The 25,088-nt window shown below is 38.3% G+C and overlaps 1 protein-coding gene across 2 annotated transcripts; it reads right to left on the bottom strand.

Annotated features, from left to right (window-relative positions):
* LOC124638308 (angiogenic factor with G patch and FHA domains 1-like) lies at positions 1 to 23,337 on the bottom strand. 2 transcript variants are annotated; one of them, XM_047175240.1, is made up of 11 exons: positions 22,995 to 23,337; positions 22,453 to 22,839; positions 22,022 to 22,174; positions 21,888 to 21,938; positions 21,502 to 21,802; positions 20,903 to 21,069; positions 20,385 to 20,513; positions 19,816 to 19,921; positions 19,266 to 19,473; positions 18,727 to 18,826; positions 1 to 462 (listed from the first exon to the last, which is right to left on the bottom strand). In XM_047175240.1, the coding sequence occupies exons 1-11, from the start codon at positions 23,160 to 23,162 to the stop codon at positions 286 to 288; spliced, it is 1,947 nt and encodes a 648-aa protein (XP_047031196.1). In that variant the 5' UTR covers positions 23,163 to 23,337; the 3' UTR covers positions 1 to 285. The 2 variants fall into 2 exon arrangements, with proteins under 2 accessions (XP_047031196.1, XP_047031197.1); XM_047175241.1 differs by lacking the exon at positions 21,502 to 21,802 and having other exon boundaries at positions 21,860 to 21,938.
* Between the last annotated feature and the right edge of the window lie 1,751 nt (positions 23,338 to 25,088).

Here is a 25,088-nt window from a genome sequence, read left to right on the forward strand (position 1 = left end):
TAGAATTGAAACGTACCTTTATTTTTTACTACCAATAAATAATCAAGATACCGACACAAATAGTTTACGGCTATTAAATTCGATTGTAGCTAATACCTTGATCTAACTTATGTTTAATATTTACAACATTTTCATTGCTAGTTCACATGACAATCACAATTCAATATAGATTATATAAATATTTCAGCAATCATTTTATTTTCTTGATCGTAATCATGTCTAAGTTTAGAAAGAATCAGTGACCAGCACAATCGATATTGGACCTTATTCTCCTACACATACAGTTCATTCGGATTCTTCTTCGTCCTGCATGTTTTGAAATGCTTTGGCTGGTGGTTTGAGCATCTTGGTCCTGGTGGCTAGACGCATGGTAGCTGGCCCCAGCTTGTTCTTTGGTACAGGAGCAGATGGCATCCGACCGGCTCCCAAACCTGCTGTCCCCTCGTTCGATACCAACGGTACCTGTAAAGAGAATAGTGAAATTAGCTGATTTGGGTAAGCATTACAACGCTCTTAGCGATTATGAATTTCGCTTTTTTACCACTAGAGATTATTATAATTGGTACAAATAAGATACAATTCGCTTATTATATGAATAGATTTTAAAGATCAAAGTATCTATGTACTCTGTTAAAAAAAGTATAAGCATCCATATACTACTGGATCAAATATGGAAATGTGGTCTAATGATGATGTGGTATTAAAATTCCTCGATCATATTCAGGACGTTAATCAGCAAATAACCTGCATACGAGAATACTTCATTGGAATTAGGTACCTAAGTTAATCCAAACAATATTGCGTTCATAGTGGAGCTAATAGCTACCCTTGAGCCGGATCAGTTCTGTGTAAGTCCTAACTACAGGACACTTGAACCTGTTCCGAGACTTAGTGCACAGAAAAACAACACTTTATCTAGACCATAATGTATAGGAATTATTCTTACCATGGAATTAAAGTTTATAAGTTTAAATGCATTCAAAATTAAGAAATGGTTAAGTACATTTTCCATTTATGTTATCTCTGAACGTCATATAAAATTAAAGGCAAGATAGCGGCGAGCCACAAGGCGACTAATGTTTTTCTTTTTATAAGTAAACCCATTACGTGTTTTGTGTTTAAATGTTCCTCCGTCAACATCAAGTCTTTGTTTACCTACGTTTGGATGCACGTCGCAAAATTGTGTGAACTTTGAGTGAGTATTGACGCATCAGTCTATCAACGAACAGTGCGGTGTCCTTACTACCCTATTCTGTTGCCGCCTGTAGACGACATTAATTTGAGTCGGCCTGAAGAAAAAACAGCGCTCTGAATCACTAGACCATAAATGACGGGTGGATTCGCATACATTACTTTTAACGACAGACGAACGCAAGACAATGTGTTATTAGCGATTCATTGTCTAGCCAGGTGAATATCCTAGACGGACGGAAGTCCAGATTTCCTGTGCCATACATACGCGTCGAGTGCGGAGTGTATGGTGATCCGGGGCAACGGCTTCGAGCCAAACAATACCAAGTATAGGGGACTCAATGCCGTTCACTACATGGCTAGACGGTTTTTTGTACCAAGGAAAAATACCAATCACAATCATAAGGTGATGGATAAATTTTCTTTATTAGGACCGAGCTGCACAGTTGCATGCATGTGCGCATTTTGAGTGTGAAACCACGCCGTGGTCACGACACAGCGTAAATATGATGTTCTTTCTTTTATCAGATTCAGTTGGCGTCCTTTTGCATTTACTGTATGCGAGAATCAATTCAACACAACTTATTCAGATTGTTTTTATATTTATTTTTGGCTCAGTTTGTTTAACTCAAGTTTTATCAGGATGTTTTCAAAACTTTTGAGCAAACTGCAGCCGATCAGTTTTAAGGCTCTAAATCGGAAAGTCGCAAGGAACTCTTAAGATTCTAGTCTTTTACTGATTTCCACAACCACTTCAAAGACATAGCATTCAAATACGAATGTTGGCAACATTACCCGGCTTTCTAAGTCATTAGAGAGAGTACCCATAACACATTAGACGCATACCAGCATACAAGAAAGTGACCGCAGTAACCCGATCAGGGGTACGTCTGCGGCGAGCCTAGCCGGGGCTATCCCACGCGACAATGTTGCCAGCAAATAGGGCTGCCATCTCGAATTTCGCCAAACCCGGACCAACGTTCTAAAAACCCGGACATTTGGCGCAAACCGAATTTTTAGCCAGACGAGTCCGAAAAAATTTAAACAAAACAAGACTTAATTTTTGATCCATGCTTGAAAGTTTTCCTTGCATGAAAAGTGTCCCCGGACACTATTCCTCCACCCGGACGGCCCCCGGACAGCCTCCAAACCAAACTAGGACAAATCCAGGGAAACCCGGACGGATGGCAGCCCTACTCGCAAGTATGTAGCTGATGATAACGCACGATCTCATTCACCGATCACTATTTATGCTGACGGTATTACGTATAATGTGTAGGCGGGGATATAGTGTGGACAAGTGGTCAGAGCACCAGTAATAGTAATTACAATTTACATCTTTTTATTGTGATTACTGTCGTTTTCAACGCATACATAGCTGCGGGGCCTCGCCTATATTTAGGAATATATGTAAATGCTTAATTAAAAATATACATATGCAGTTCACCAATGGAAAGTGTTTGTACTAAATTAAAATGTAAATAAAATTATGTCACGTGAATCAGAATGTCGTGAACTAAATATAGAACAATCTAAACAATTATGGCATAAAGCACAATAAAAAATCCGGAAATACCGCTAAAAAGAACTCGCTCGAAATTCTATGAAAGTGGAATAATGGACGGGACACGTTTGTGATTCAGATGTCAGACCCGCCGCATTTCATATTGCGACGCGCAATAAAATAATTTAAGATCTTCATAATATTGTGAATGTGCATAATTTAGAGTTGGCGGTTGTCTTAATATGGGCATTAAAGACAATTACGTTGGCTGCGTGCGGTAACGCGGTGCATATGCGGCGTGCGCGGGCGCAGCGGATCCGATGCAGTTTAGATAGCCGCCGACGACGACTGACGCACTGACGGCTCCGAGACCGACGCTTTTGTTGCAGCTCTCGAGGAAAACTGTTATTGTCGTATTGTTGCTAATATAATATTTAATGTGACCTACTCTAAGGTAGCCAAATATAGCATTCTGACAATGGGTTAGTTGTTGAAACATGATATTTTTCTATCTAAACTGAAGATCTTAGAATATGATATTGAGCGAGACACCGCAACAGAAGCATTGTCAGGAAGAATGATACGGTAGGTACAGATTCGACTAATCTTAGATTAGGAACCTGATCCTAATTTAGAGTATAGAATGAACCACTTCGAATTACACCAACGTGAATTAGACCACGCTATTGATAGCGGCAACATAGTCGATGTTGCAATGTAAATAGGAATATGCAGATGAAGCGAAATATGTATCCAGCTTTGATAAGGTGTGTCATTTTCCATATCTACGCAATTACGTAGCAAGAGGTCTGTGTGGCGATCTTGACGGAAATTTATGTATTTGGGATACTTAATACTTATGGAACTTGCAACTTTGTGTCAAAGTTGCATACACCTCTAACACTAGTAGAAGAAATCGACCTTTTTCGTGGATTTTTGATTCAAAAGAAATCGCAGTTTTGCAACATACGGATTTCTTCAGTTTATGGTGGATAATGGTTGGGACTAGAGTTCGACAGTCTTTGTGCAACATGACCTATTTAACAATAAAACTGATACACGCTTCAGATACGCCGATGTACGCAGAGCAATTTAAATTAGGTACCGTGGCTCTGTGGGAATACATATTTTCAGGCCGATGATATCTTTGGAGTTATCGTGCGAAACATCTGAGTGTCTCGATGCACCTATTTAGCATACTTGGTGTGTCAAGGTTGGTACCGTGCCAACCGTATGTCATTACCTGTGCACACTTATTGTAAATTGTGCTAAGAATTCTTATGCGTCGTGAATCAGTATCTCCCGCCCTTTGTATGAAATCGGTGAGTCAATTTGAACGCAGAGATTTGATGGCGAAGAGCGACGATGATAATATCTGAAATTTTCAGATCACCTCATGAGATAACTGTTTATGCTTTTAGCTTCAAGAACGATGCAACGGCCAGAGATATTAAGATAAAAAAAAAATGTAAAGGTAAATTATAATTCTATGGACAACTTGCAAGTGCATTTCTGGCAGTTTCAAATGCAAGTCCGAAATGGTACAAAATGGGTAAAATTACATGAAAATCAACTTTTTAATAAATTGTAGTTATTCTATTACTAGCTTCTGCCCGCGACTTCGTACGCGGATCCTGTCCCTTATGCCAGCGACTATGGGGTCAGCAAAATCAAAGATCTGAATAGTCGCAATAGACGTGACCATAGGGATAAAAGTAGTGATTCTAATTAGACCGCATTTAAGTTGTGTGTGGCAAAAATATTACACGTAGGTATTATTTCGTAAAAAAACATTAAATAGATGACAAAGTCGTGGTGACTTAGTGGAATTCGTGGTGGTTTAGTGGGTAGAGAACCAATCTCTCAAGTATGAGCGTGCGTCTTTGATTCCAGGTCTGGCAAGTGCCTGCCAATGCAACTTTTCTAAGTTCGTATGTACTTTCTACGTATATTTTGGATACCAATGACCGTTATTTGGAGGGGATGTTAAACTGTAGGTTCCGACTGTCATTGAACATTCTTGGCAGTCGTTATGGGTAGTCAGAAGCCAGTAAGTCTTACCAAGGGGTAACCGGGTTGTGGAGGTCAGATAGGCAGTCGCTCCTTGTAAAACACTGGTACTCAGTTGCATCGTGACTGGAAGTCGACCCTAACATAATTGGGACAAAGGCTCTTGAGATAATAACGACAATAATAATGAGATATATGCACCGCAAGACATCTGAGGCTGATGACGGGGAGTAGCGACCCCGCGGGGCTATATATACTGAGTTCTCCAGGGAGAGTATACTGTCCCCCATCTCCGGCCGGTCGGAGTGAACCATGACGGGGGTAGGTCTCACGCCTCTGGCTTGGCTTGGCCGTCCAGAGTGGAGTCGCTAGAGCAGGATTAGTGGCCCTGCTCGGAGGGTAGGTGCCTCATGGTAAGCACAGGGAGCGCGTAATCCGCGTTTAAAGTCCGCCGAGGTATCCTCACCCTTCAGCCGCTCATGTCCCTATTGCCCTCTTGTTGCTATTCAGTGACTGGTTACAGTAAGTGAGGTGGCGAGTCTCCACCTGCCGTTTTTACATGTACCTAATACATTGTCATCCACTAACATCCCATCAAAATAGCCCAAGTAGTTTTCCTCCATAGTTAGCAATAGTTTAGCACAGAACCGGGGATTGTCTTTTTTTTAACGACGTCCACCGGGGATTGTCCTTGGGTTCATTTCTATAGTGTATAAAGGGATAATCGTCGGTTTTGTGTCACCATTTCATTAAAGTTGTCTCAAAAGGGCTTCAGCGTGTTGGCTTCGACCCCACGTTTGCCTCCCAAAAATTTGGAACTCTGTAGTCCCGAGGTCTGGAAGAGATATACAAAATAATAATGAAGATAAAACGCAACAAAGTTAGAGAGTGGAGGCTCGTGACGCCACGTCTAGGTATGTAAAATTTGTACTAAGCAGTGACTTAACACGAAATTCAAGCGTTGTTGTATCTTCGTTATTATTTGTTTGTGAGAGAGAGAAAAGAAAAATGCGTGTCCATTATTTTAGGGTTATCTAAAAGACGGACTAATTACTTATTTTGATTCACTATACCTATTTCATAACATTCATTTCTATACATTTCAAGTGTAGTATTGCTCTTGAAGTTCCACATCAGGTGTTCCAGATCTTCGATGTTTACACGTCAATAGAGAGTGCTTATCAGATTGAACAACTTTTGCTAAAACGTCATACCTCTATATGCTATAGTCTAGCTGGGCCCCTGGAGTTCCACATCAGGTGTTTTAGATCTTCAATTTGTATAAGTCAATAGAAAGTGCTTATCAAATTGAACAACTTTTGCTAAAACGGCATACCTGTATATGGTACAGAGAAGCTGGGCTCTTGGGGTTCCACATCAGGTGTTCCAGATCTTAAAATTTATAATCTCAGCTGAAAATGCTCATCAAATGAAACAATTTTTGCCACGGCACCATATTTGTATCTCTTATAGTTTTATTGGTCTGTTGGAGTTCTGCATCAGGTCTTCAAGTTTCGAAGATAAATTATAGCCTATATGTTGACCAGGCCTAATACTGATACAACAAAGAAAAAATCATTGAAATCCGTTCAGTAGTTCGGAAGATTAGCGTGTACAAACAAACAGACATACAGACATACAGACATACAGACATACAGACAAACAGACAGAATTTTTTTTTTGGATTTGTGCTCCATTACTGTTTCTAAACCCCACCCAATTATTATTTTTTTAATATATTCAATGTACAGACACAGTTTTTTTACAGATTTATTATATGTATAGATTTATAAGTGACAAGGCTACGCTAGGTTAGCGAGTATGTGAACTAAATGTTCCCACGTCTAAGACCGATCGTGCACCAAGATACGCAGTCGCTGTCATGCAACTAATCTACCTAAATCATGACGAGACTTATTTGAATAAAATTACTATTATCATAAAAACAAACGATCCTGTAACCTAATACCAAGTATTTGAGGCGAAATAATTGATCAGTATGTTGTTACTGTGTTCCAAACCATTACTATCAGAGCGAACTTTTTATGGGTCATCATATCGAATATAAGACTATATGTGGAGATAAAATCTTAAACATGTTTTAGATTCCTCGGTAGTTAGGAAATATTGCTATTTGTATGCTCTACCTGTTCCTGCTATTGCCATTAGAAAGTTCATAGTCTCAGTGTAATAACAATAAGTACCGACTTAACACACCGATGTTGTTCTATCTTATTAGACTTTACTGACAAACTCGATCCAACTATAGTATTTGATGCATCTAAAAACATCTCTGCATCTTCAAACGAGACGTTATTCAATTAATCTTGTGTATTAATGTGTAAGTGAAACATAGACTGTTTGTGTCCTGGCAGACATCTTCATCATAGCTAAGTCCATTTCCAGGTTTTACCATCATGTCATTGTTTACATGAAACAATTCAGTTTCGAGACAAACAATGCAAGCTTTATTATCATTTATAAAAAGAACGATAAATCTTCTCGTAAGTATTACGTGCAGGTGACGCTAACATGTGTGCGCATATATTAAAGGCATTACTAGTTTCAATGTCAAGTAAATAAGTCTTCCAAAGCTGGTGTTCGTGTAGTTTCCACATCTGCATACGAATTGCGGGACCTGAAGCTTGCGTCGTTTATGAGCGAGGTGCACACGAACCGCCGCCGGTGACGGACATGCAAATACTGCACACCCACTGATTACGCCCGCGCCCTGCATCTGCATACTTTTTAACCAGAACGACACCTCCGCCGAGAAATTTGATGCGGAGCAATAAACTATCATCAGTATGCAACGCACTTTACTTAATCCCAAACAATCGACACAAAGTATACGATTTTAAAATACCTCCACATCGTGACACCTCAAAATGGAAAGGACACTCATAAAAAATATTTCGTTGCAAAATAAAAAGCTAGATAAGCTGTAAACGACGCGTGTCCGTCCATTGGTACAGAGTATCGTTATGTTTTCACATTTAAGCATACAATCGTATCGATAAAGACAACCGTAAAGTTTCGATTTAAGTGTCTCGAGCCTACATTCAGCTCATTTCAGACGGCGGCCTTCGTCCGCTTACGAGTGGCGAACGTGCTAAAAGGCGTACTAAATAGGTCCCTACCGAGTAGTCACACATTTAAAAACGTAAAATACATTCGTACTAAAACGATAATGGTGTCTGATCTGATAATGTTTCGATTTTACGCGACTCATAAGAAATGCGAAGGCGACATAATAGACTGTACACGTATGAGTATCAGCTCGGCGTGGACCTTATTTCTCGGGTTATGTACGCGCTGCTGTCATTGTTAATTCTAACTTAAACGAGCCCTCGGGCCAGGGCCGCGGCTCCTTGCCCACTACGGCTAGAATAGGATATCAGCTTATGCTTGTTTACGACCGACTTATTGAGTCGCCGTACTTATTTCCTTAGATTCAAAATCATCTAATTTAAGGATGACATTAAAACGAACGACAGGACTTAAGTTTACCTGGGCTTATGAACGGTGCAATGACCTGTGGTAATGAAATAAAATTCGTTTGTAAACGGTACGAAATAATTAAACAGTGCAGTGGTCGTGTGCAGTGCAAGCGAGCAGCGGGTGTGGTCGGCGAGCGCGGCCAATTTGCATTGTGTCTGGAGTGTGGCGAGCTGACCGGACCTCCCCCCGCCCCGCGTCAACGTAATGCTCCTTGTATTTTAATTAATTTTGATTTTAAATTTCGATGAACGCATGAGCTCAATTAATCTTCAATTAAATTTAAGTTAACCCTGTAGATATTCATGACGCGTCATTTTGCGAAAATTATGTTTTTTGTACAGTCCCGCAGCAATTTAAATTGATTATTAATGTAAGGACAGCCAGTTACACAGTGATTATGGTAAATAATTTTGGTGTTTTCGAGAACTGTACAAATGAATACGACAGTGGGGGATTGTAATGGCATGAATAGTGGAGTTATTTCGAGCCTTGAAGCGTGGTCAATTTTAGTTGGGTTCGTTATTAAAGCATGTTTGACAGGTGAATTATGGTATCCTATTAAAGTGTACAAACAATGTGCAGCACGAGGTAGATAGTGGTGCGCGTGTAAAAGATTGCGCGCGGCGAGCGGGGCCGGGGCGATTTGTAATACGCCAGCGCGCTACATTGTTGCAAGTCTGCCAGTGCAAGCTATTAGTGCAGCGCGTTATCCGAACCGAATCCCGCTCCACTGCTAATTCTGCACTTTGCACGCTTTTGTATACACAGCTTTATTCACTGCAAGCCATCGCGTGTCAGATTGACATTGACGACTGAACTTTGAAAGTTTTATTCTGAGTGTTGATTTTTTTCTGATTTTTAAATAAGTAAGTATATGGTTACGTTTCTGTTAGTATTTTTTCTACTACCTACATTTATTCAGCTATGCTCTAGTAATAAATATGGGATCGTCAATTCCATCACCAAGTTAGACATATTTCAGTAGCAGTAAGAAAAGGCGATTAACAATACTTAGTAAATGAAACGTGACGAATTTCCCTATGCCTAACAAAACTTAAAAGATAATATGTTATTTGCAGCCCACCGTAACTTTGTAATATGTAAAGGTATTATTCTAAAACAGTTGGTAGGTACTGAAATTAATCGCTGCGTATGCATTACGATTCGCAACCCCCTATATCATCTGAGTACCAGTGCTAAAAGCTATACAGCGTGAGCGCAGAAGTATTAATTGTACCCGGTTAGAGTCTGCACACATTTCATAACCGTTGACAGACCTATGGAGCAGGGAAATCAGTTAGTGTGAATACTTCACTACATCCAAACTAATATTATAAATGCGAAAGTAACTCTGTCTGTCTGTCTGTCTTTTCTTCACGCCTAAACTACTGAACCGATTTGTGTGAAATTTGGTACAGACATAGTTTGATCCTTGAGAAAGGACATAGGATAATTTTTATTACAAAAAATGAAAATAAAAAATAAAATTTATTACGGACATACAGTGCCATCTATTGGTCAAATGTCGAGCTGTTCCTATGCTCCGTAGATAGATGGCGTTATTCGCGCAATGGTGTCATTACACGTGTTCGGTTCATGTTATTGTTTTAATTCAAGATCGGGAACTATGTGGGTAAAACCAAAAATCTGCCGGAAGTCACTATTCCACGCGAACGAAGTCGTGGGCAAAAGCTAGTTATATATAATGAGGCTGTCGCGACTATGCCTAGGAGATAGATCAACACGCACCATATTTCAGTTCCGTACATAGATAAATATTCGCTGGCATTCATTTAATTGTTGGGACAGCAATTACTTTTCAAAATAACGGATCCAATGCGTTCGGTAAACATTTTCCTGGCCCTACATTACTTTATAGAATTAACGTCTTAAACATTGAAAATTACATGACAACCATATCACTGGATTACTCGAAAGTTCTATTGCAAAACAATCGAATACCATCAGCGTCGGCATAATATATCTGTCTGCCTCTAAATTAGCCGTGGGCAGATGTCAAGTGAATAAACTAGAAACTATACAACCTAACACTGATCCCGAATTATCCTCGATTCATGCAATCAAGTGTCGGAAATCTAACAAATAACATTGTGCGAAGATTGGGGCCACGTTCTGATCAGTTATGTTAAAGCTGTAATGCTCTTATTACCTGTACTATGACAACCGTGCTGATTGTACCACGGAATTGTCATTTAAATGTCGACCGGATAAATGGCGTCTGAGCGGGCCATTCTTAGGGCCAGCGAAATATTCTCGCATGATTTATGGAGGCTAAATGCGATATTGGAACTTGAGTTGCACTTTCGATACTTGCTAAGGAAACTATTTGAGTGTATGTAGTGCGAAATAGCTAGTCTAACATTTGAATCAACATGCACCTAGCTTTAGTAATGTGGTTGATTCAAAATATGTACAACGCATGTAATGGAATGAGTGCATACCTACGAGACTTTTGATGATAATCTATCGGTATCTACAAACAGTTCACATTTAATTTTTTACACCAATGTAGGCAGAGAAATAAGGCCATAGTATAACACATCAAATCGTTGAACCGCAACGTCAAGAATAAGCCCCCTCCAGGGTGAATACGAATGCAACATTGTTGCAGTACCATCAACAAATAGAGCAACAGTCTACTGCCGTGTAATGGCCAGGTACAGAGAAATAGCTAACACAATTACTGGTAACAACTGACATGTGCCTGACGTATGCAGATAATTTGTACCTAGTGCTGCTACTGCTACTTCCTCTTGTTACGGCTGAGAGTCAAGGGGAACGGAGGTAAATTATATAGACGATTTGTAGGTAAATTAATATGGATGAGATTAGTACAGGTACGAGTTTTCCGATTCAATTTAATAGGTAACTTAAAGCTAACCAATTGCTCTTTCAATTTCTAGAGGCTTTCTTTTAATTAATGCGTTAGAGGATAACCCGAAAGTTATAACTAAGTTAAGAGCTAGAAAAATGTCTGATTTCACAATCCCTTCATGAGAAACAAAGCTTAAGAGAAAGCAGCTTTGGTTACATAGACAGTGGTGATAACAACCCATTTCACTCTTAGGCTTAAAGGAATGGTGATGGTGGTGACCATCAGAAAAGACTCTATCTAAGCGTATCTACCTGATCTAAACGTATCAAACATTTGAGTATTATGGTAGAATGCAATGTGAAAGCCACAATTATCACTTGGACCCCACATCCGCTGTGCCAGATTGATGTTAACATTTACTCAAACTTTATCTTTTCATTTTTGTGCCTTTCCGACCGGTTGAGAGGCGGTTTCAGTAAAAGTAAAAAAGGGTAGATTTTTAAGACATCGCATTTTGGAGTCCCAAAATAAAGTTTATTGTCAGCGTGCGTGGGTTGCGGCCCTTTATTTTGTAAATAAAAGAGTTCCCTTTCCGAAGTGCACGTCCACTTTTCATATTAAGAGAGAATTTCATATCAGACGCATTCGGCTGCAACATTGTATGAAGTTATTCGTAAAATGCATCGGCGAATATTAATGATATGCGATTTAACTAATTTAAATAATTTTTCACTGAAGCGCAATTTATTGATATTAAAACATGCATTCAGGTTACTGTTTAATGACATTCGTATTTTTAATGTGTTTCTGGATATTAATTTAGCTTAATGAATTGGAATTATTATAATAATATAATAATAATAATAAATTTCTTTATTCGAGTAACCAAGACTCAATAACGTTAGTATAACTTAAAACTATGTTAGTAACATTACAAAAATTATCTATTTAGGTTTAACATTAAGTATTATTACTCGGACCACTCACACGGGTCACCGTTGCTTCATCGAGACGGCACAACAATGATTGACGTATGAGCAGTCCAGACGCCCAGCAATCATATTTAGGACACTGTTGGAGCTGGCCCGCACCCTGCGCACCAGGGAAGCACATCTCTTTCGCATGGTCGCATAAAAGCAATTTACGTGTGCGTCAGCAAACATCCCTGATGCGCTACAGAAACGAGGCAGCCCCACCAGTATCCTAAACGCGTTATTGTATTGAACGCGTAGAGCGTTGTACGATTTTTGAGTATATCTGGCCCAAAGGCTGCACGTGTAGAAAGATGTACAATAGGCTCGGAAAAGTGCGATCTTAACCTGCAAGGAACAACGTGCAAACCTACGGGCCAGCATGTTCGCTCGAATCGACAACGCTCTCCGCTCCCGTTCAATGTCTTCATCGTCGTGGAGGCCGGGGGTCAAGACATGGCCTAGATATTTAAACTTATGAACTCTTTTTAGTGGAATCCCGTCGAGTGCAACAGGTGGTATAACACTAGTATCTTTACCCCCAGCCTCAAAAACCATGATTTCCGACTTTTTACAATTATACACCAGTCCATGCTGTTCTGCGTATCTTTCACAATGAGCCACAAGTTTTCTCAACCCACAGACCGACGCACTTAACCTTTTGAACGCCAATGTCGGCTATAGCCGACATGAGCAAGCGTGCCCTGTGCGCCAACGACGGCTATACTCGACAAAAAACAGGTCGCAGAAAAATACAAAATAAACCTATTAAATCATTACTTTTATGTATTTTTTAGTAGATATTTAATTAAGATTTTCGGGCTTGGCGTACAGGGCATAGGAATACCGATATGGCGTGGCGGTGAAAAGGTTAACAGCACCATATCGTCTGCGTAACTAATATTATTGACGCAGACACCATCTACATGGCAGCCAACTCTGATGCTGCTCAGCTCCTCAATCAATTCATTAACATACAGGTTGAAGAGCGTAGGTGAACTTAACCCCCCCTGCCTCACCCCGCACTCCAACCTATATGATTCAGACAGCTCTCCATTCCATCGCACATTGTTGATCTGGTTTCCATACCAATATTTAAAGATGTTAAGGATTTCTTTTGGAAGGTTAGTGTTTTCCAATTTTTGCCACAACTTATTGTAGGAAACCAGATCAAATTATTGTAGGCACTTATAAATATTCAAGTTTATTTGAGCAGGCGAAACCGTTGAATCCATAACGAGACCTTTAGCAGGAATATACTAAATAGCTCGCCTTTTCTCAAATTTTCGAGAAGGAGACGGTGAAAAGAGTTAAATCTATAAAGATGTAGAGGAAGTCAATATTAGCTTCTAAGATCTGTGTTTTCTATGATTAGATGTGGTTTATCAGACGATTAAAAACCTACACTTGAGCAAGCCAGGAAAGGGCAACTACATAAAGGCTTAGACATAGATAATCACTGGAATTACATTTACATGTAAAAAGTCACGCCATTTCAATGTCCCACCGTTTCAAGTGATGTGACAGACAGTAATATTTTACGCCGTTTTACTGTTTCCAATTGGACTATAACACTGTCAACGAAGATTTCTCATTGAATTTTCGTAACTCCTGTACCTTACGTTTAAAGCGTATGGTGCAAACCATCTCGCGACAGTAGCTACAAAATGTTACTGAACATTTTAAATTTGTATGTAAGTACTTCGGACGGGCGTGTGGAATAGGGTTGTATCTACAAAACGGGCAATAAGCAGATAGACGTAGATGGAACGAGGGAGAAAGATAGGCCGTGCCCTGAGTGCGATGTGGGCTAGAAGATAAAATTCATAATTTATTTAGTTATAAGAGACAACGTATCCAGCCTGAACTATCGAGAAATTAAATGTAAGATAATAGGTATAGAGAAGGTATTAGAGACGGGAACAAAGTCCGATAAAGATGTAATAAGAGTGCTATCGACGAAAAGAATTTGTGAAAATGTGGATCAACGCAGCGGTCGCTTATTTTCAGTAACTAATTAAGTTGATGGCAATTGAAAGCATTGAATATATTCGAGCTTTCTAAACCCTTAGTTTCACTACGAGAAAACACGTTTCAGGACTAGGTACTAAGGAAGTGAAAAGGTCTCAGCACCACAATTGGCAATCTCTGGCACATGTTCTTGAAACACATTAGTCCGACAGTGCGAAGACACGAAGGCACTCGTCGTGTTGACACAGCACTCGGCGCACCCATGCACCGCGAGCGCCGAGCCCCGAGCCGGACAGATGTGCAAACTCATCAAGGACATGCCAATATGCATGAGGCGACGCGCGCTGACGCCACCCGACACATTTCAATATTACCTTAAGCAAATCTACCAGCAAAACTGACAGACGTACTTTTACAATTCAACAGACCTTTGTCTGGGAATCGTGTAAATCCATCATACGACTATTGCAAAATTGCAGGTTTACTAAGCGAAATATTGTACAGCCAAACCAAAATAGTATTTACTATATGCGTTAAACTGCATTAGCATACTCACTGAGCACACAGCAATAAATTTACTCAATCTGTTAACTGAAATCGAATCTGTAGGAAGGCTTCTGAATCATAACACACTTCTCTTAGATCGTCAAGACATAGATCACTTTGCAGGCTGCCATTAAATCATGCTACAAACACAACCATTATTTGCTTAATAAAACTTGCATACACCGCAAACCTACACTTAGGTTTAGATTGAAAAACATATGATGCCATTTAATATCGCATCATCGTCCTCAAGTTGTAATCATCGCAGGGAAATCTGTAATCTAGGTAATTGTGATATGGGATATAAATTGCTTGTATTCAGTATTATACGTTAATAGGTAGGCTAATCACCAGCGGCTCATTGAGTACATAATATACGACGTGTGGTGGTTGCAACAATGTAAGGAGCGGCGCGCGGGGGGACAGGCGCGGACGGCGAGACGGCCCACGGCAGACACCCGACAAATGACTAAATTGCCTCGGAACCAATAACGGTAAGATATTTTATGTGAGATAGTGTTACGTGTCGGGTGACCATGGTCCATGGTTCGCAACTGTTGACTGGTGGGCTGCTCCTTTATCCTGATGAAAAATCGGACGCTTGAAATGGGAGTGAAAAACAATGGAACGTTGCAGATTTATGCGTCCAAATTATCATATTACCAGACAACTTGTTATGACGCCACATACGAAAATTCGCATTGCAATGAGTTAAACACAATATTGCTACTTAAAGATACTGAACAAAGGACTCCTCACAAAACTAATGATCAAGGTTACTGTATAGCAACGCGATGCCAGCGATTTCATCACGTAGGCGTTTTCTATTTACAATTAACTGTGATCTCCTCTTTACATAAGTCCCTTTCATAATGATATTCATGGTACACAAGTATTGTGTCGGGTGCCAACACAGCGATTGTTGTTGTTGTATACTCAATATTTCGATAGAGGTCTCGACGAGGGGTTTTCATTTTCTGTTTGTTTCGGTAGAGAATATTTCTTTTTTTTAAATATAAAGGCATTATTTTGGCATCGACATACCACTGTGTCCTTTTACTTACACGGTCAATTGTTTGAGCAAATTATCTTTTTTATGTGGCAGCCTCAAAGTTCAAAGTTCATTTTGCTATATTGCAAAATAGCAATTGTTTTCTAATCACACATTGTAACTACAATATAGTGTGTAGGTATAGCAGGACGCAGTGTTTATGTAAATCCCGTATAATATTACTGTACGCAGGTCAGGTGTTACGATAATTAATGGTACACACACGCCCTGAGCATTGCACACCTCAGAAATCATATACTTAGCATCTACGCAGTACTTTGTATTGTAAGACTGGCTGGTTACAATTTTCATTATTCCTGCTTATAAAATTAAACAAAAAAAAATCCGCAAGTACGAAGGTTCGTATATAGAATTATGAAAAAAAAGAGAATGCACATAAAGAAGTGCATTGTATTATATTCAAAGCTAGTGCGAATGTCGACGAATGCAAAGGGCCTTATTACCGCGGCCCTTGTATAAATGATTGACGACATACGCCTCCGAGCTCACAGGTATCGGTGGAAACTAAATAATGAGTCACACTGCCATCTGGCTTCTAAAGGACAGATTCCCGACTGTGGTATGACTATTCATGAGCAATAGAATCTTGATAGAATGTTAGACATTTTGTTAAATGTTTAAACAATCACTTATTACGCAGTTGGTGTTTAGAATTTTGCACACTTTTGTTTTAAGTTTATGACGATCTTGCACAATAGCGAACACAACTGTCCTGGCGCAATTGGTAAAAATTCAGAGGAGATTTTTAACAACATTGTTTTTATTATTTTTCTCCAGCAAAAATGTGGAAATAAGTGACATTACATACTTTAAAACGACTTCAATACTTACTGATCCTGGTACCGCCGCAAAGCTTCAGGGATCATATTTATGTAATCTCATAAATTGTGACTTTTCTATACAAATCGTGGTTACTAGCACATCACAGCGTGATGCTGAGTGATCTGTGACACGCTGCACTTACGTGTCTCGTTTATTTGCGTCAAATAGCGTGCCCTCGCGACGTCTAAATGCACCAATAATTGCATCGTGACGCGACGCTTACGACGGTCTAATAAGCTGTATACGTTAGTAATGTTTGTATCCAAATGTTAGGCTGACTGAGGTCTATTTTTAGAAGACTTCAAAGTGGGAAAAGCTACAATTTGTCAATTTTTATTGTTGACTGCAGCTTAATAATTGAACAATTTGAAAAAATAAATAGCCCTACTCAGACTGGACTGATCTTCAGTTTTACAGAGTTCACTGTACAATTAACGCAAATGTTTGGTAAATACGAACATATACGGTTATTTATAATTTGGGTTAAAATAATAATTACTCAGCCACCTTAAATTTCTGGGCGCTTTGGTTTATCTTCACTTCATCTTGCGGAATTACTTCACTCATCTGAATCTACTCAATCTATCGACAGGTTGATATTATACGTTTCAATAAATATCTCATCTCTTCTCTATACTTTATTTGGGAAGACGGCTCATTCTGTTTTGCTTTGGTGCCTCTATCGATATTTAGCCGCCCTATTTAGCCAATGTATTTTTTAAATCTACAGCAATTCGCCACCTTTCACGTGTCTATTCAAATACATATTTACACATAGCCAAATACGTACAATATATTTAATTACTATTGTCCATCTGCACTTATTGCTAGAAAAAAATGAATCAAGTGTCAATATTACTTTTTTAGACCTTTTTTATCAGGCAACTATGTCCTGATATTCAAATGTCTAAGGAACATTATTGTCTTATGGCCAAAGTATACATAGATGCATCAATAACAATGCAGGACGTAAAAGTCAAAAGTGCACGAGTTAATGGCAGGCCATCAGTGTAGCTCTAATGCGTTGCGATGCCAAATAAAACGAGCGCGCAAATTGTTTTAAATGGCCAGGTAGGCTCATGCCCGCCTGACCTACAGACGGGCCTTATTGCCAAAAACGATGTAAACATATATTTAGAGTACCGTGGGGATGGAGTGAAAACGATGTTTGAAATTATTTAGAGAAAAATTGCCTAATTTAATAGTGGCAGTCTGAAAATTTGTAAAACAAAAATTTGTGTAAAATTCATAAAAATAATAATTGTTACTTTCAGAAATATCTCAACGAACTGAACTCAAAGTCTAATTATTTTGTTGTGGATTATTTGTGAGCTAATCAAAAGTTTATCTAAATTAAAATTTTTATAATTTGTGTTTTATACTGAACATTAAATTGATTTGCCTAAATAATACAAAAACGTCTGAATGCAGTTTCATTGAATTGGTATTCAATAAAATATATCAATTGAGTCAGAAAAACAAGGTGCTAAATTTTTACGACCATACCTTTGCTTAGGCAAAAATAAAACAGACACAAGATTTAATGACATAACCTCTTTGGACACTTAAATTGTCAAACGAACGCAAAAAAAAAGAAAAAAAAAAATGGAAGAACCAAAGAGGTAATATAATTAAATGTTGGTTCCTAAATACCGACTCGCACTTGACCACAGCCTGCATGTTTTACGATTCCGTAGCAAGAGCAAGGTTAAAGATATTATTTGGCCTGAACTAATTAGTCACGTCAAAAGCGAAATGGAGTTATAATTCATTTTACTCGACGCAAGATAATGGAACGCTTTATTTTTTCTCTAAACCTTTACGACCCAAATTCTTTTATAATATTAGTTTCGACAGGTTGCATTCTTTAGAATGTTTACATTTTGATTTTCCTTGTTGGATACCTATGCCTATGTTATCTGTGGCGCTGTCATAACTACCTATTCCTAGGTTGATAGATCAGGTGAAGATATGAAACGCAAGCACCACCAAGTAGACAAAATGACAACTCATACTGATCGTGGTAATTTTTAATGCAGTGCTTCTGACAATCTAAATATGGGAAAGAAAGGGGGAGGAGGCGAAAAAAATAATTTTATTACATCGCCGTTGTAGGAGCCATCTTACAAATCATAGAGTGCCTATCATATTTATTTGGCACTGTCAACATTTGCAAGACCCTACGATTAAGATACACCCCAGGAGCTATTTTTGCTAATGACTAGGTTCCCCAACAAGATAAAGGCGGTTCTAGCTCTAAAGCCTGAACCTAAGTTCTTTCAATAAAATGAAAGTGACTTACCGGCTCCGTTTCTCCCTGGCTCTCCTTGCCTAGACCCTCGCCCTTGCTCCATCCCATCTTCTCCAACATCTTGAAGCCTTTGTTCTCTGGTGCGATAGACCTGGCAAACAATATTGCTATATTAGGGGTGCTGTACTAGTATGCGGATACCAAACTTTGAACAAATTACTTGATCCGGTTAGACTGGAAGCCGACCCCAACATAATTGGGAAAACGGCTCGGAGGATGATGACTTCTATAGTACATTCTTCCGAAAAGATTTTGAACCTTATTCCCAAATTCTTAAGGTTCAAAATTCATTGTGCTTAATTGTATTTTGGATTGCTCCAGAATATTACGTGTAATGTAATGGTGTATTTGATATCTATCTAATCTTTTTAGTACTGTTTTATACCTGACAAAATGGAATTGCCAAAAAAATTGTAAGGTATACTAGGCTTTGAATAGGTATGCCAGCCGAACTTTCGAGACCCAAAAACAATGACATGATGTAATGAAAATTTTAAACCTACAACTTAAAAATAATTTATCGTACTCACGTATTGATATCGGTACTCTGCGTCTTTTCGGAATGATGCGAAGACCCCACAGTTTCCCGCCGTGCCTGCGCTCTGTCGTTATACGCCGTCTCTTCTATAGCGAGTGGCTTCGGAGCATATTTGTTCTTCAACCGGGCCAGTTCTAGTTGATGCTGCTTCTGAACGTTGCATGTACGTGTGTACGCGACTTTCTTCTCTTTTTCTATAGCTGTAGGGTAGAATTTTGTTTAATCATGTATGTCTGACTAAGAAATTCTGGATTACAGAAGTTTTAAGTCTAAGTTTATTTTATTATTAAATAACTTTTTACAAAATCTTAATAATAAAATTATACACGCCCATTATCTAACTTATTACCTACTATGTACACTTACTATAAATATTACTAGAAACTCTAGTGTCTTGACACTTGCAGGCATTCACAAAGCTTCTCCAAATGAGAAATACTAAGTCAATAGGTCGATTAAGTTTGAAATTGTAATATTACATAGTTTTTGTTTAGAGACTGTGAAATAACGTAGGTAAGTTTAAATGATTTAGTTAAGTTTACCTTCCATAAGAAGTCCAGGTTCGCAGTGTCCACATGTGTCATTACCTGGATGGATATGACATAACAACTTCGTCTCGCCTAATTGTAAGGTGCTACCATGGACTATCTGCAACAGACAAAATATTGGTTTATTAATATAACAGTGAGTGAATGTTTGAAAGACGGGGGAAACCTCGAGAGGCTAATCGTGACCGGTAAAGTGGATGGGAAAAGGCCTCGCGGTCGCAGCCCTGTACGTTGGTCCGACCAGCTCCGCACTGCTCTTGACTCCACGGTGCAGAGTGCCCTTCACACCGCCAGAGACAGAAACAGATGGAAGAATACCATACGTTCGAAGGTGATGAAACAGGGAGGTCACGACCCTCAACAGTGAGGTATTACGACGCAAGGAGGAGGAGGAATGAATGTTTGAGTAGTTGCATTTTTTTCTGCTTTAAAAGGTATTATTTGGCAGCCAGTTGATCGAAAGCCGGTAGTGTAGCTGTAGTCAGCAACTCGCTTCCGAATAGCGCCTTAATATGCTGATGACGAGTATAGACTTAAGAGTAATTTGCTGAACATAATGTTACCTCCATAGGTAGGCTCATGATTTGGCTCTCAGACATTCGAGTGCCGTTGAGTATCGTTCCATTCTTAGAGCCGAGGTCTGTCGCCATGTATAAGTTGCGAGAAGCGTCGAATTGGATGTCCAGATGATTCTGAAAATAAAAATTTATATGTACTTCAAGAAACTTTTCTCACTTTTTTACCGAATTCAAAAACAGGAGTTTCTCAGTTTGACCTATTTGTATCTTATTTTTTGCTGAACCAATTTTGATGCGATCTTTAGCATAGTATTCAGACTTAGAAGTTTTTTAGGTTTAATATTAAAATCGGTTTTATGTTTTGTAAGAAGTTTTTAAGGGAATAAATGTTTGGTTGTTCTATTGACTGCCACATAATCGGTGATGCTAAATGACGTCTACGGCAACCCATAGAAACTAGGCAAAGCGCTTGTTTAGCATAGCTCAAAGGGCTGCTAGTTTAAGTCAGTATTTTATTTCAAGCCTTTCAATATAAATTTTTGTCTTCATTGTACAAAACTTACCCTAGAAACATTATGATCTCTAAGCAATATAGTGTGTTGTTCTCCCTCCCTGCCCACAGTGCCGCCATCTTTAGTGACGATGAACAAGCTGCCCACGCGCAGCTTCGGTAGCGTCGTCTCGCGCACTATCACGCGCATGCATGGCGGGTGATGCTTAGCCACGGATTCTAGACAAAGTAAATAAGGGTTATTTATAAATCGTATAAACAATATTCTAATGCAATCATATTTGTAACTACATAACACTAAGTTTAGGTACTTTTAAACTCTTGGTATACCAATTAACTTAAAGTGGAATATAAATTGGATTAGTTGCAGCATTTCTCAATCAGAAATAGGTTACCTAGATCAATCATTCAACCTGTTGTATGCGCAGATATTCTGTTGTCTTATAGTTAAGTACATTGCTTATACAATGTACATTGCTTATATTATACAAGCTTTTAATGCTGCAGGGAAACATATCTCACGATATTTTTATGTTTGCATTAGGTTTTTTATGTCATTTAGAAATAAACACTTTTCGTTTATAGAGGACAGAAAGTTTCTGGAATACAAAAAAATAACACACACAACACAGCTGTGTTAACATAATTTACCATCATCACTAGCAGTTGAAGTGCTAGTGTTTGACTTTTTGTCATCTTCATCATCAGCCTCATTTTCAGTGCTTGTGTCGCTGCATTCGCCATCTTCCAATTCTTCTGGCACAACTGCGTTACCATTTGATTCTTCTATCTTCTCTTCTCCAACTTCAGGAGTTGTTTCATCTTTATCTACGTCTTCTTTCCAATCATCTTTCTTACTCTCATCTGAAGAGTCATTCTTCTTCACTCTTTTTGAGTGATTCTTCTTCTGTTTAGGTTTCTTTTTCTCATCTTTAACTTCCGCTGGTTTGTCCTGTAATATAACATTTAGAATGTTGGTATGGGTGTAACCATTCATCATAGTATTTACCTAAGGCTGTTTTGCCTCGGAGTGAAACCTGAGATAAGTTTTTCGTCAGGTTATCTATGTCTTCTTCTGTTTTTCTTTCCTGGAAACATAACAAAACATTTAATATATTAAATACTCTTTCATACAGTCCTTAACCAGTTTTTTTTGGCAGTAAAAAGTTACCATTTTATGTTTTTTAGCTTTTCTCTTCTCATGGGCCAACAATGCAGCATTGGAGGCACTCCTGTCGGGATAGGAGTGAAACACAAATGTCTTCTTTTCATCTGAGTAGTAGTAGTAGCACTCTGTGTCTGTGTGGTAGTATAGACCAAGTTCCTGAAATAGTTTTAAATAAAGCTGTATTTTAATAGTACAGTGAAGGTAGAAAATGGGACATGCCCAGATTTTGTATCTATTTATATTATATTTAAATTAATTACATACTAACTGTTCCACCCATTTCCCATATGAGTATCCTATAGCCTTTCTCAAGCCTTAGACTATCTGTTTATTATATTTAATTTAAAGCTGGACATTTCGAGTTACTTTCGCATTTATAAAATTAGTAAGGATTTTACTGAGTAAATCAAAATTAGAACCAGTTGTTAACTTACCGAATTATAATAATATCCAGTCTTATAATCGTAGTACATTCCAGCAGACTCTACATACACCATTCCGGTCTCTTTCAAAGCGTCTTGTGCTACCTCAGCCACTTGCTCAGCTATACTTTTAGATTCTTTATTATCATTTACATTCCAGCCAGCATCTTCCGACTTCTCTTCTATATTATCTTCTTTTGAGTTATTAACCTTTGTGCTATTTATTTCATCAGTTTGTGTAGATTGGTTTCTACATTTTGTAGATTGTGGTACTTCATTTGTTTTTACAATGTCTTTGGAAGGTTCTAGAAGATTTGTTTGTTCCTCTTCTGAGGCTGGTTCTGTGCTGTCATTGGTTTGAGTATTTACAGATTTGGAATCGGAACTGGGATTAGTTTCCTGGAAGATAAAGTTTCAAAATTCAACTACTAAATATATATTGAGCAAGAAAACAGGAATATGTAAAGAGTACCTAGATTATTTGCTGTTCATTTGAGTAAAGTAATTTAGTGTTCAACTATATACAAATTTTAGGTTAGTATTTGTTTATTTACCATTTCTTTAATCCTATGTTTAAGTTTTGTTATAATATGATTTTTCTTCTTAATACACTGTCTCATTTTAAGTATCAGTCTTAATATTTCTGGTCGATATTTCAAAGAAAGGCGTAGAGTCTTCAAATTAAAACTATTTTTGGTCTTCTTGCTGCGTGATTCAGTCATCTTGATGTTAAGGTAAGCACAATAAAAAATAACTATATTCCACCGCAGTCGTATTTATTTTGAATTAAAGTAATTACGATAGATCTGAATACTTTTTAAATCTATAAAATCTCAATTTTTTATTATTTACTGTTTGACTTGGCTGACAAGTCGCTGCAATCTCAATGACAGTGACAATCGATGACGACTGACATAACACCATAGACATAATATTATAAATAATATTATAATATTATTATATAGTAAACAGGACTGCGCATATAAACCCAAAAAACGAGCCGAGTGAAACAGTTAGTACGGAGGCTGTCTGTCCCTTTCTAATAGGGTGACTATGAGATTAAGCTATGTGAGACAAATCCGAATTTGCTAAGATTATTAAACGCAGATTGGTATTGAAGTTTTAACTTACGCAGTTTGTGACCTTAAGATACTTATAAAGGCTTTTAATAATTAGCGGGAATTAGCAGTATAAAAGCAGGAAGATTCGAAGTGAAGACTGGTTTTTTTTGTATTTCTACTTCATATATAGACTGCTGAGCCATTTATGTCGCCTTTCTTCATTTTTTGGGAAGCTATAACAATAGTACAACAGTTTTAAAATCCATCACCCATATTTTCACTCATTACAAGAATTCATGGGCACCCTAGTTGTTTGGTTTATGAAAATGTTATTATTAGCTAACCTGTGGAACGATGTGGCGCAAACGTGTCGCAGAGGGTCGCAAATTTTGCGATGAAGCCTGGTTCGGAATGCTTGCTGACAAGAGACAGAAAAGACATGAACATAGTTCGACACTAATGTCCAGTTACTTCTCTTGTCAAGCCTGTGGTAAGAGATGTCGCTCTCGTATCGGTCTGTTCAGTCACGAAAGGCGTTGTATCACAGACACCACCACATAAATCGTCTGCAATAGACGAAATGGCCGTTGATGTGGAACGATATATTGCAACCGCCATAGGATTCACTTTTACAAGTATAAACGCAACACTTTTTCACCATTTAAATAGTTTAAATTGATTTAATACAAAAAATATAAACAAAATTTTAAATGCTGATTACGCGCCAAGAATGTTCAGGGTTACCGCTAGAAAATAAAAAAAAGCAAAATAAAAATTTATGTTGTTTATGTTTTAAGAATAAATACGAATAAATTAATGCGATTGTTATTAATTTGTTGACTTACAATTGTTAAAATAAGATAAAAATATAAGTGATTCAATTGTTTTTTTGGGAAGATAAAACTGTTGATCACAACATTTTTTGTTGCGCACACGTTTGCGCCACATCGTTCCACAGGTTAGCTAATAATAACATTTTCGTAAATCAAACAACTAGGGTGCCCATGAATTCTTGTAATGAGTCAAAATATGGGTGATGGATATTAAAACTGTTGTACTATTGTTATAGCTTCCCAAAAAATGAAGAATGGCGACATAAACGGCTCAGCAGTCTATATGTTAAGCAAAAATACAAAAAAAAAATAGTCTTCACTTCGAATCTCCCTGCTTTTATACTGCTAATTCCCGCTAATTATTAAAAGCCTATATTAGTATTTTAAGGTCACAAACTGCGTAAGTTAAAATTTCAATACCAATCTGTGTTTAATAATCTTAGCAAATTCGGATTTGTCTCACCTAGCTTAATCTCATAGTCACCCTATTAGAAAGGGACAGACGGCCTCGGTACTAACTGTTTCACTCGGCTCGTTTTTTGGCTAAAGGTGCGCAGTCCTGTTTACTAGTATTATGTCTATGTTTGCAAGAGAATGAATTGGCCATTTTGATGATGCTACGAACAGTTATATAGCATGATGTCCTACCCGACCTAACCGATTGTGAACCTAGCCGATTGTCGGCAACGGCGGCTGTTGTCATATAAGGAGTCAACAGTCAACTGCGCAGGACATATTATGGTACACGAGCATT

The sequence above is a fragment of the Helicoverpa zea genome, chromosome 17, assembly GCF_022581195.2.
Source record: "Helicoverpa zea isolate HzStark_Cry1AcR chromosome 17, ilHelZeax1.1, whole genome shotgun sequence".
NCBI classification, from domain to species: Eukaryota; Metazoa; Arthropoda; class Insecta; order Lepidoptera; family Noctuidae; genus Helicoverpa; species Helicoverpa zea.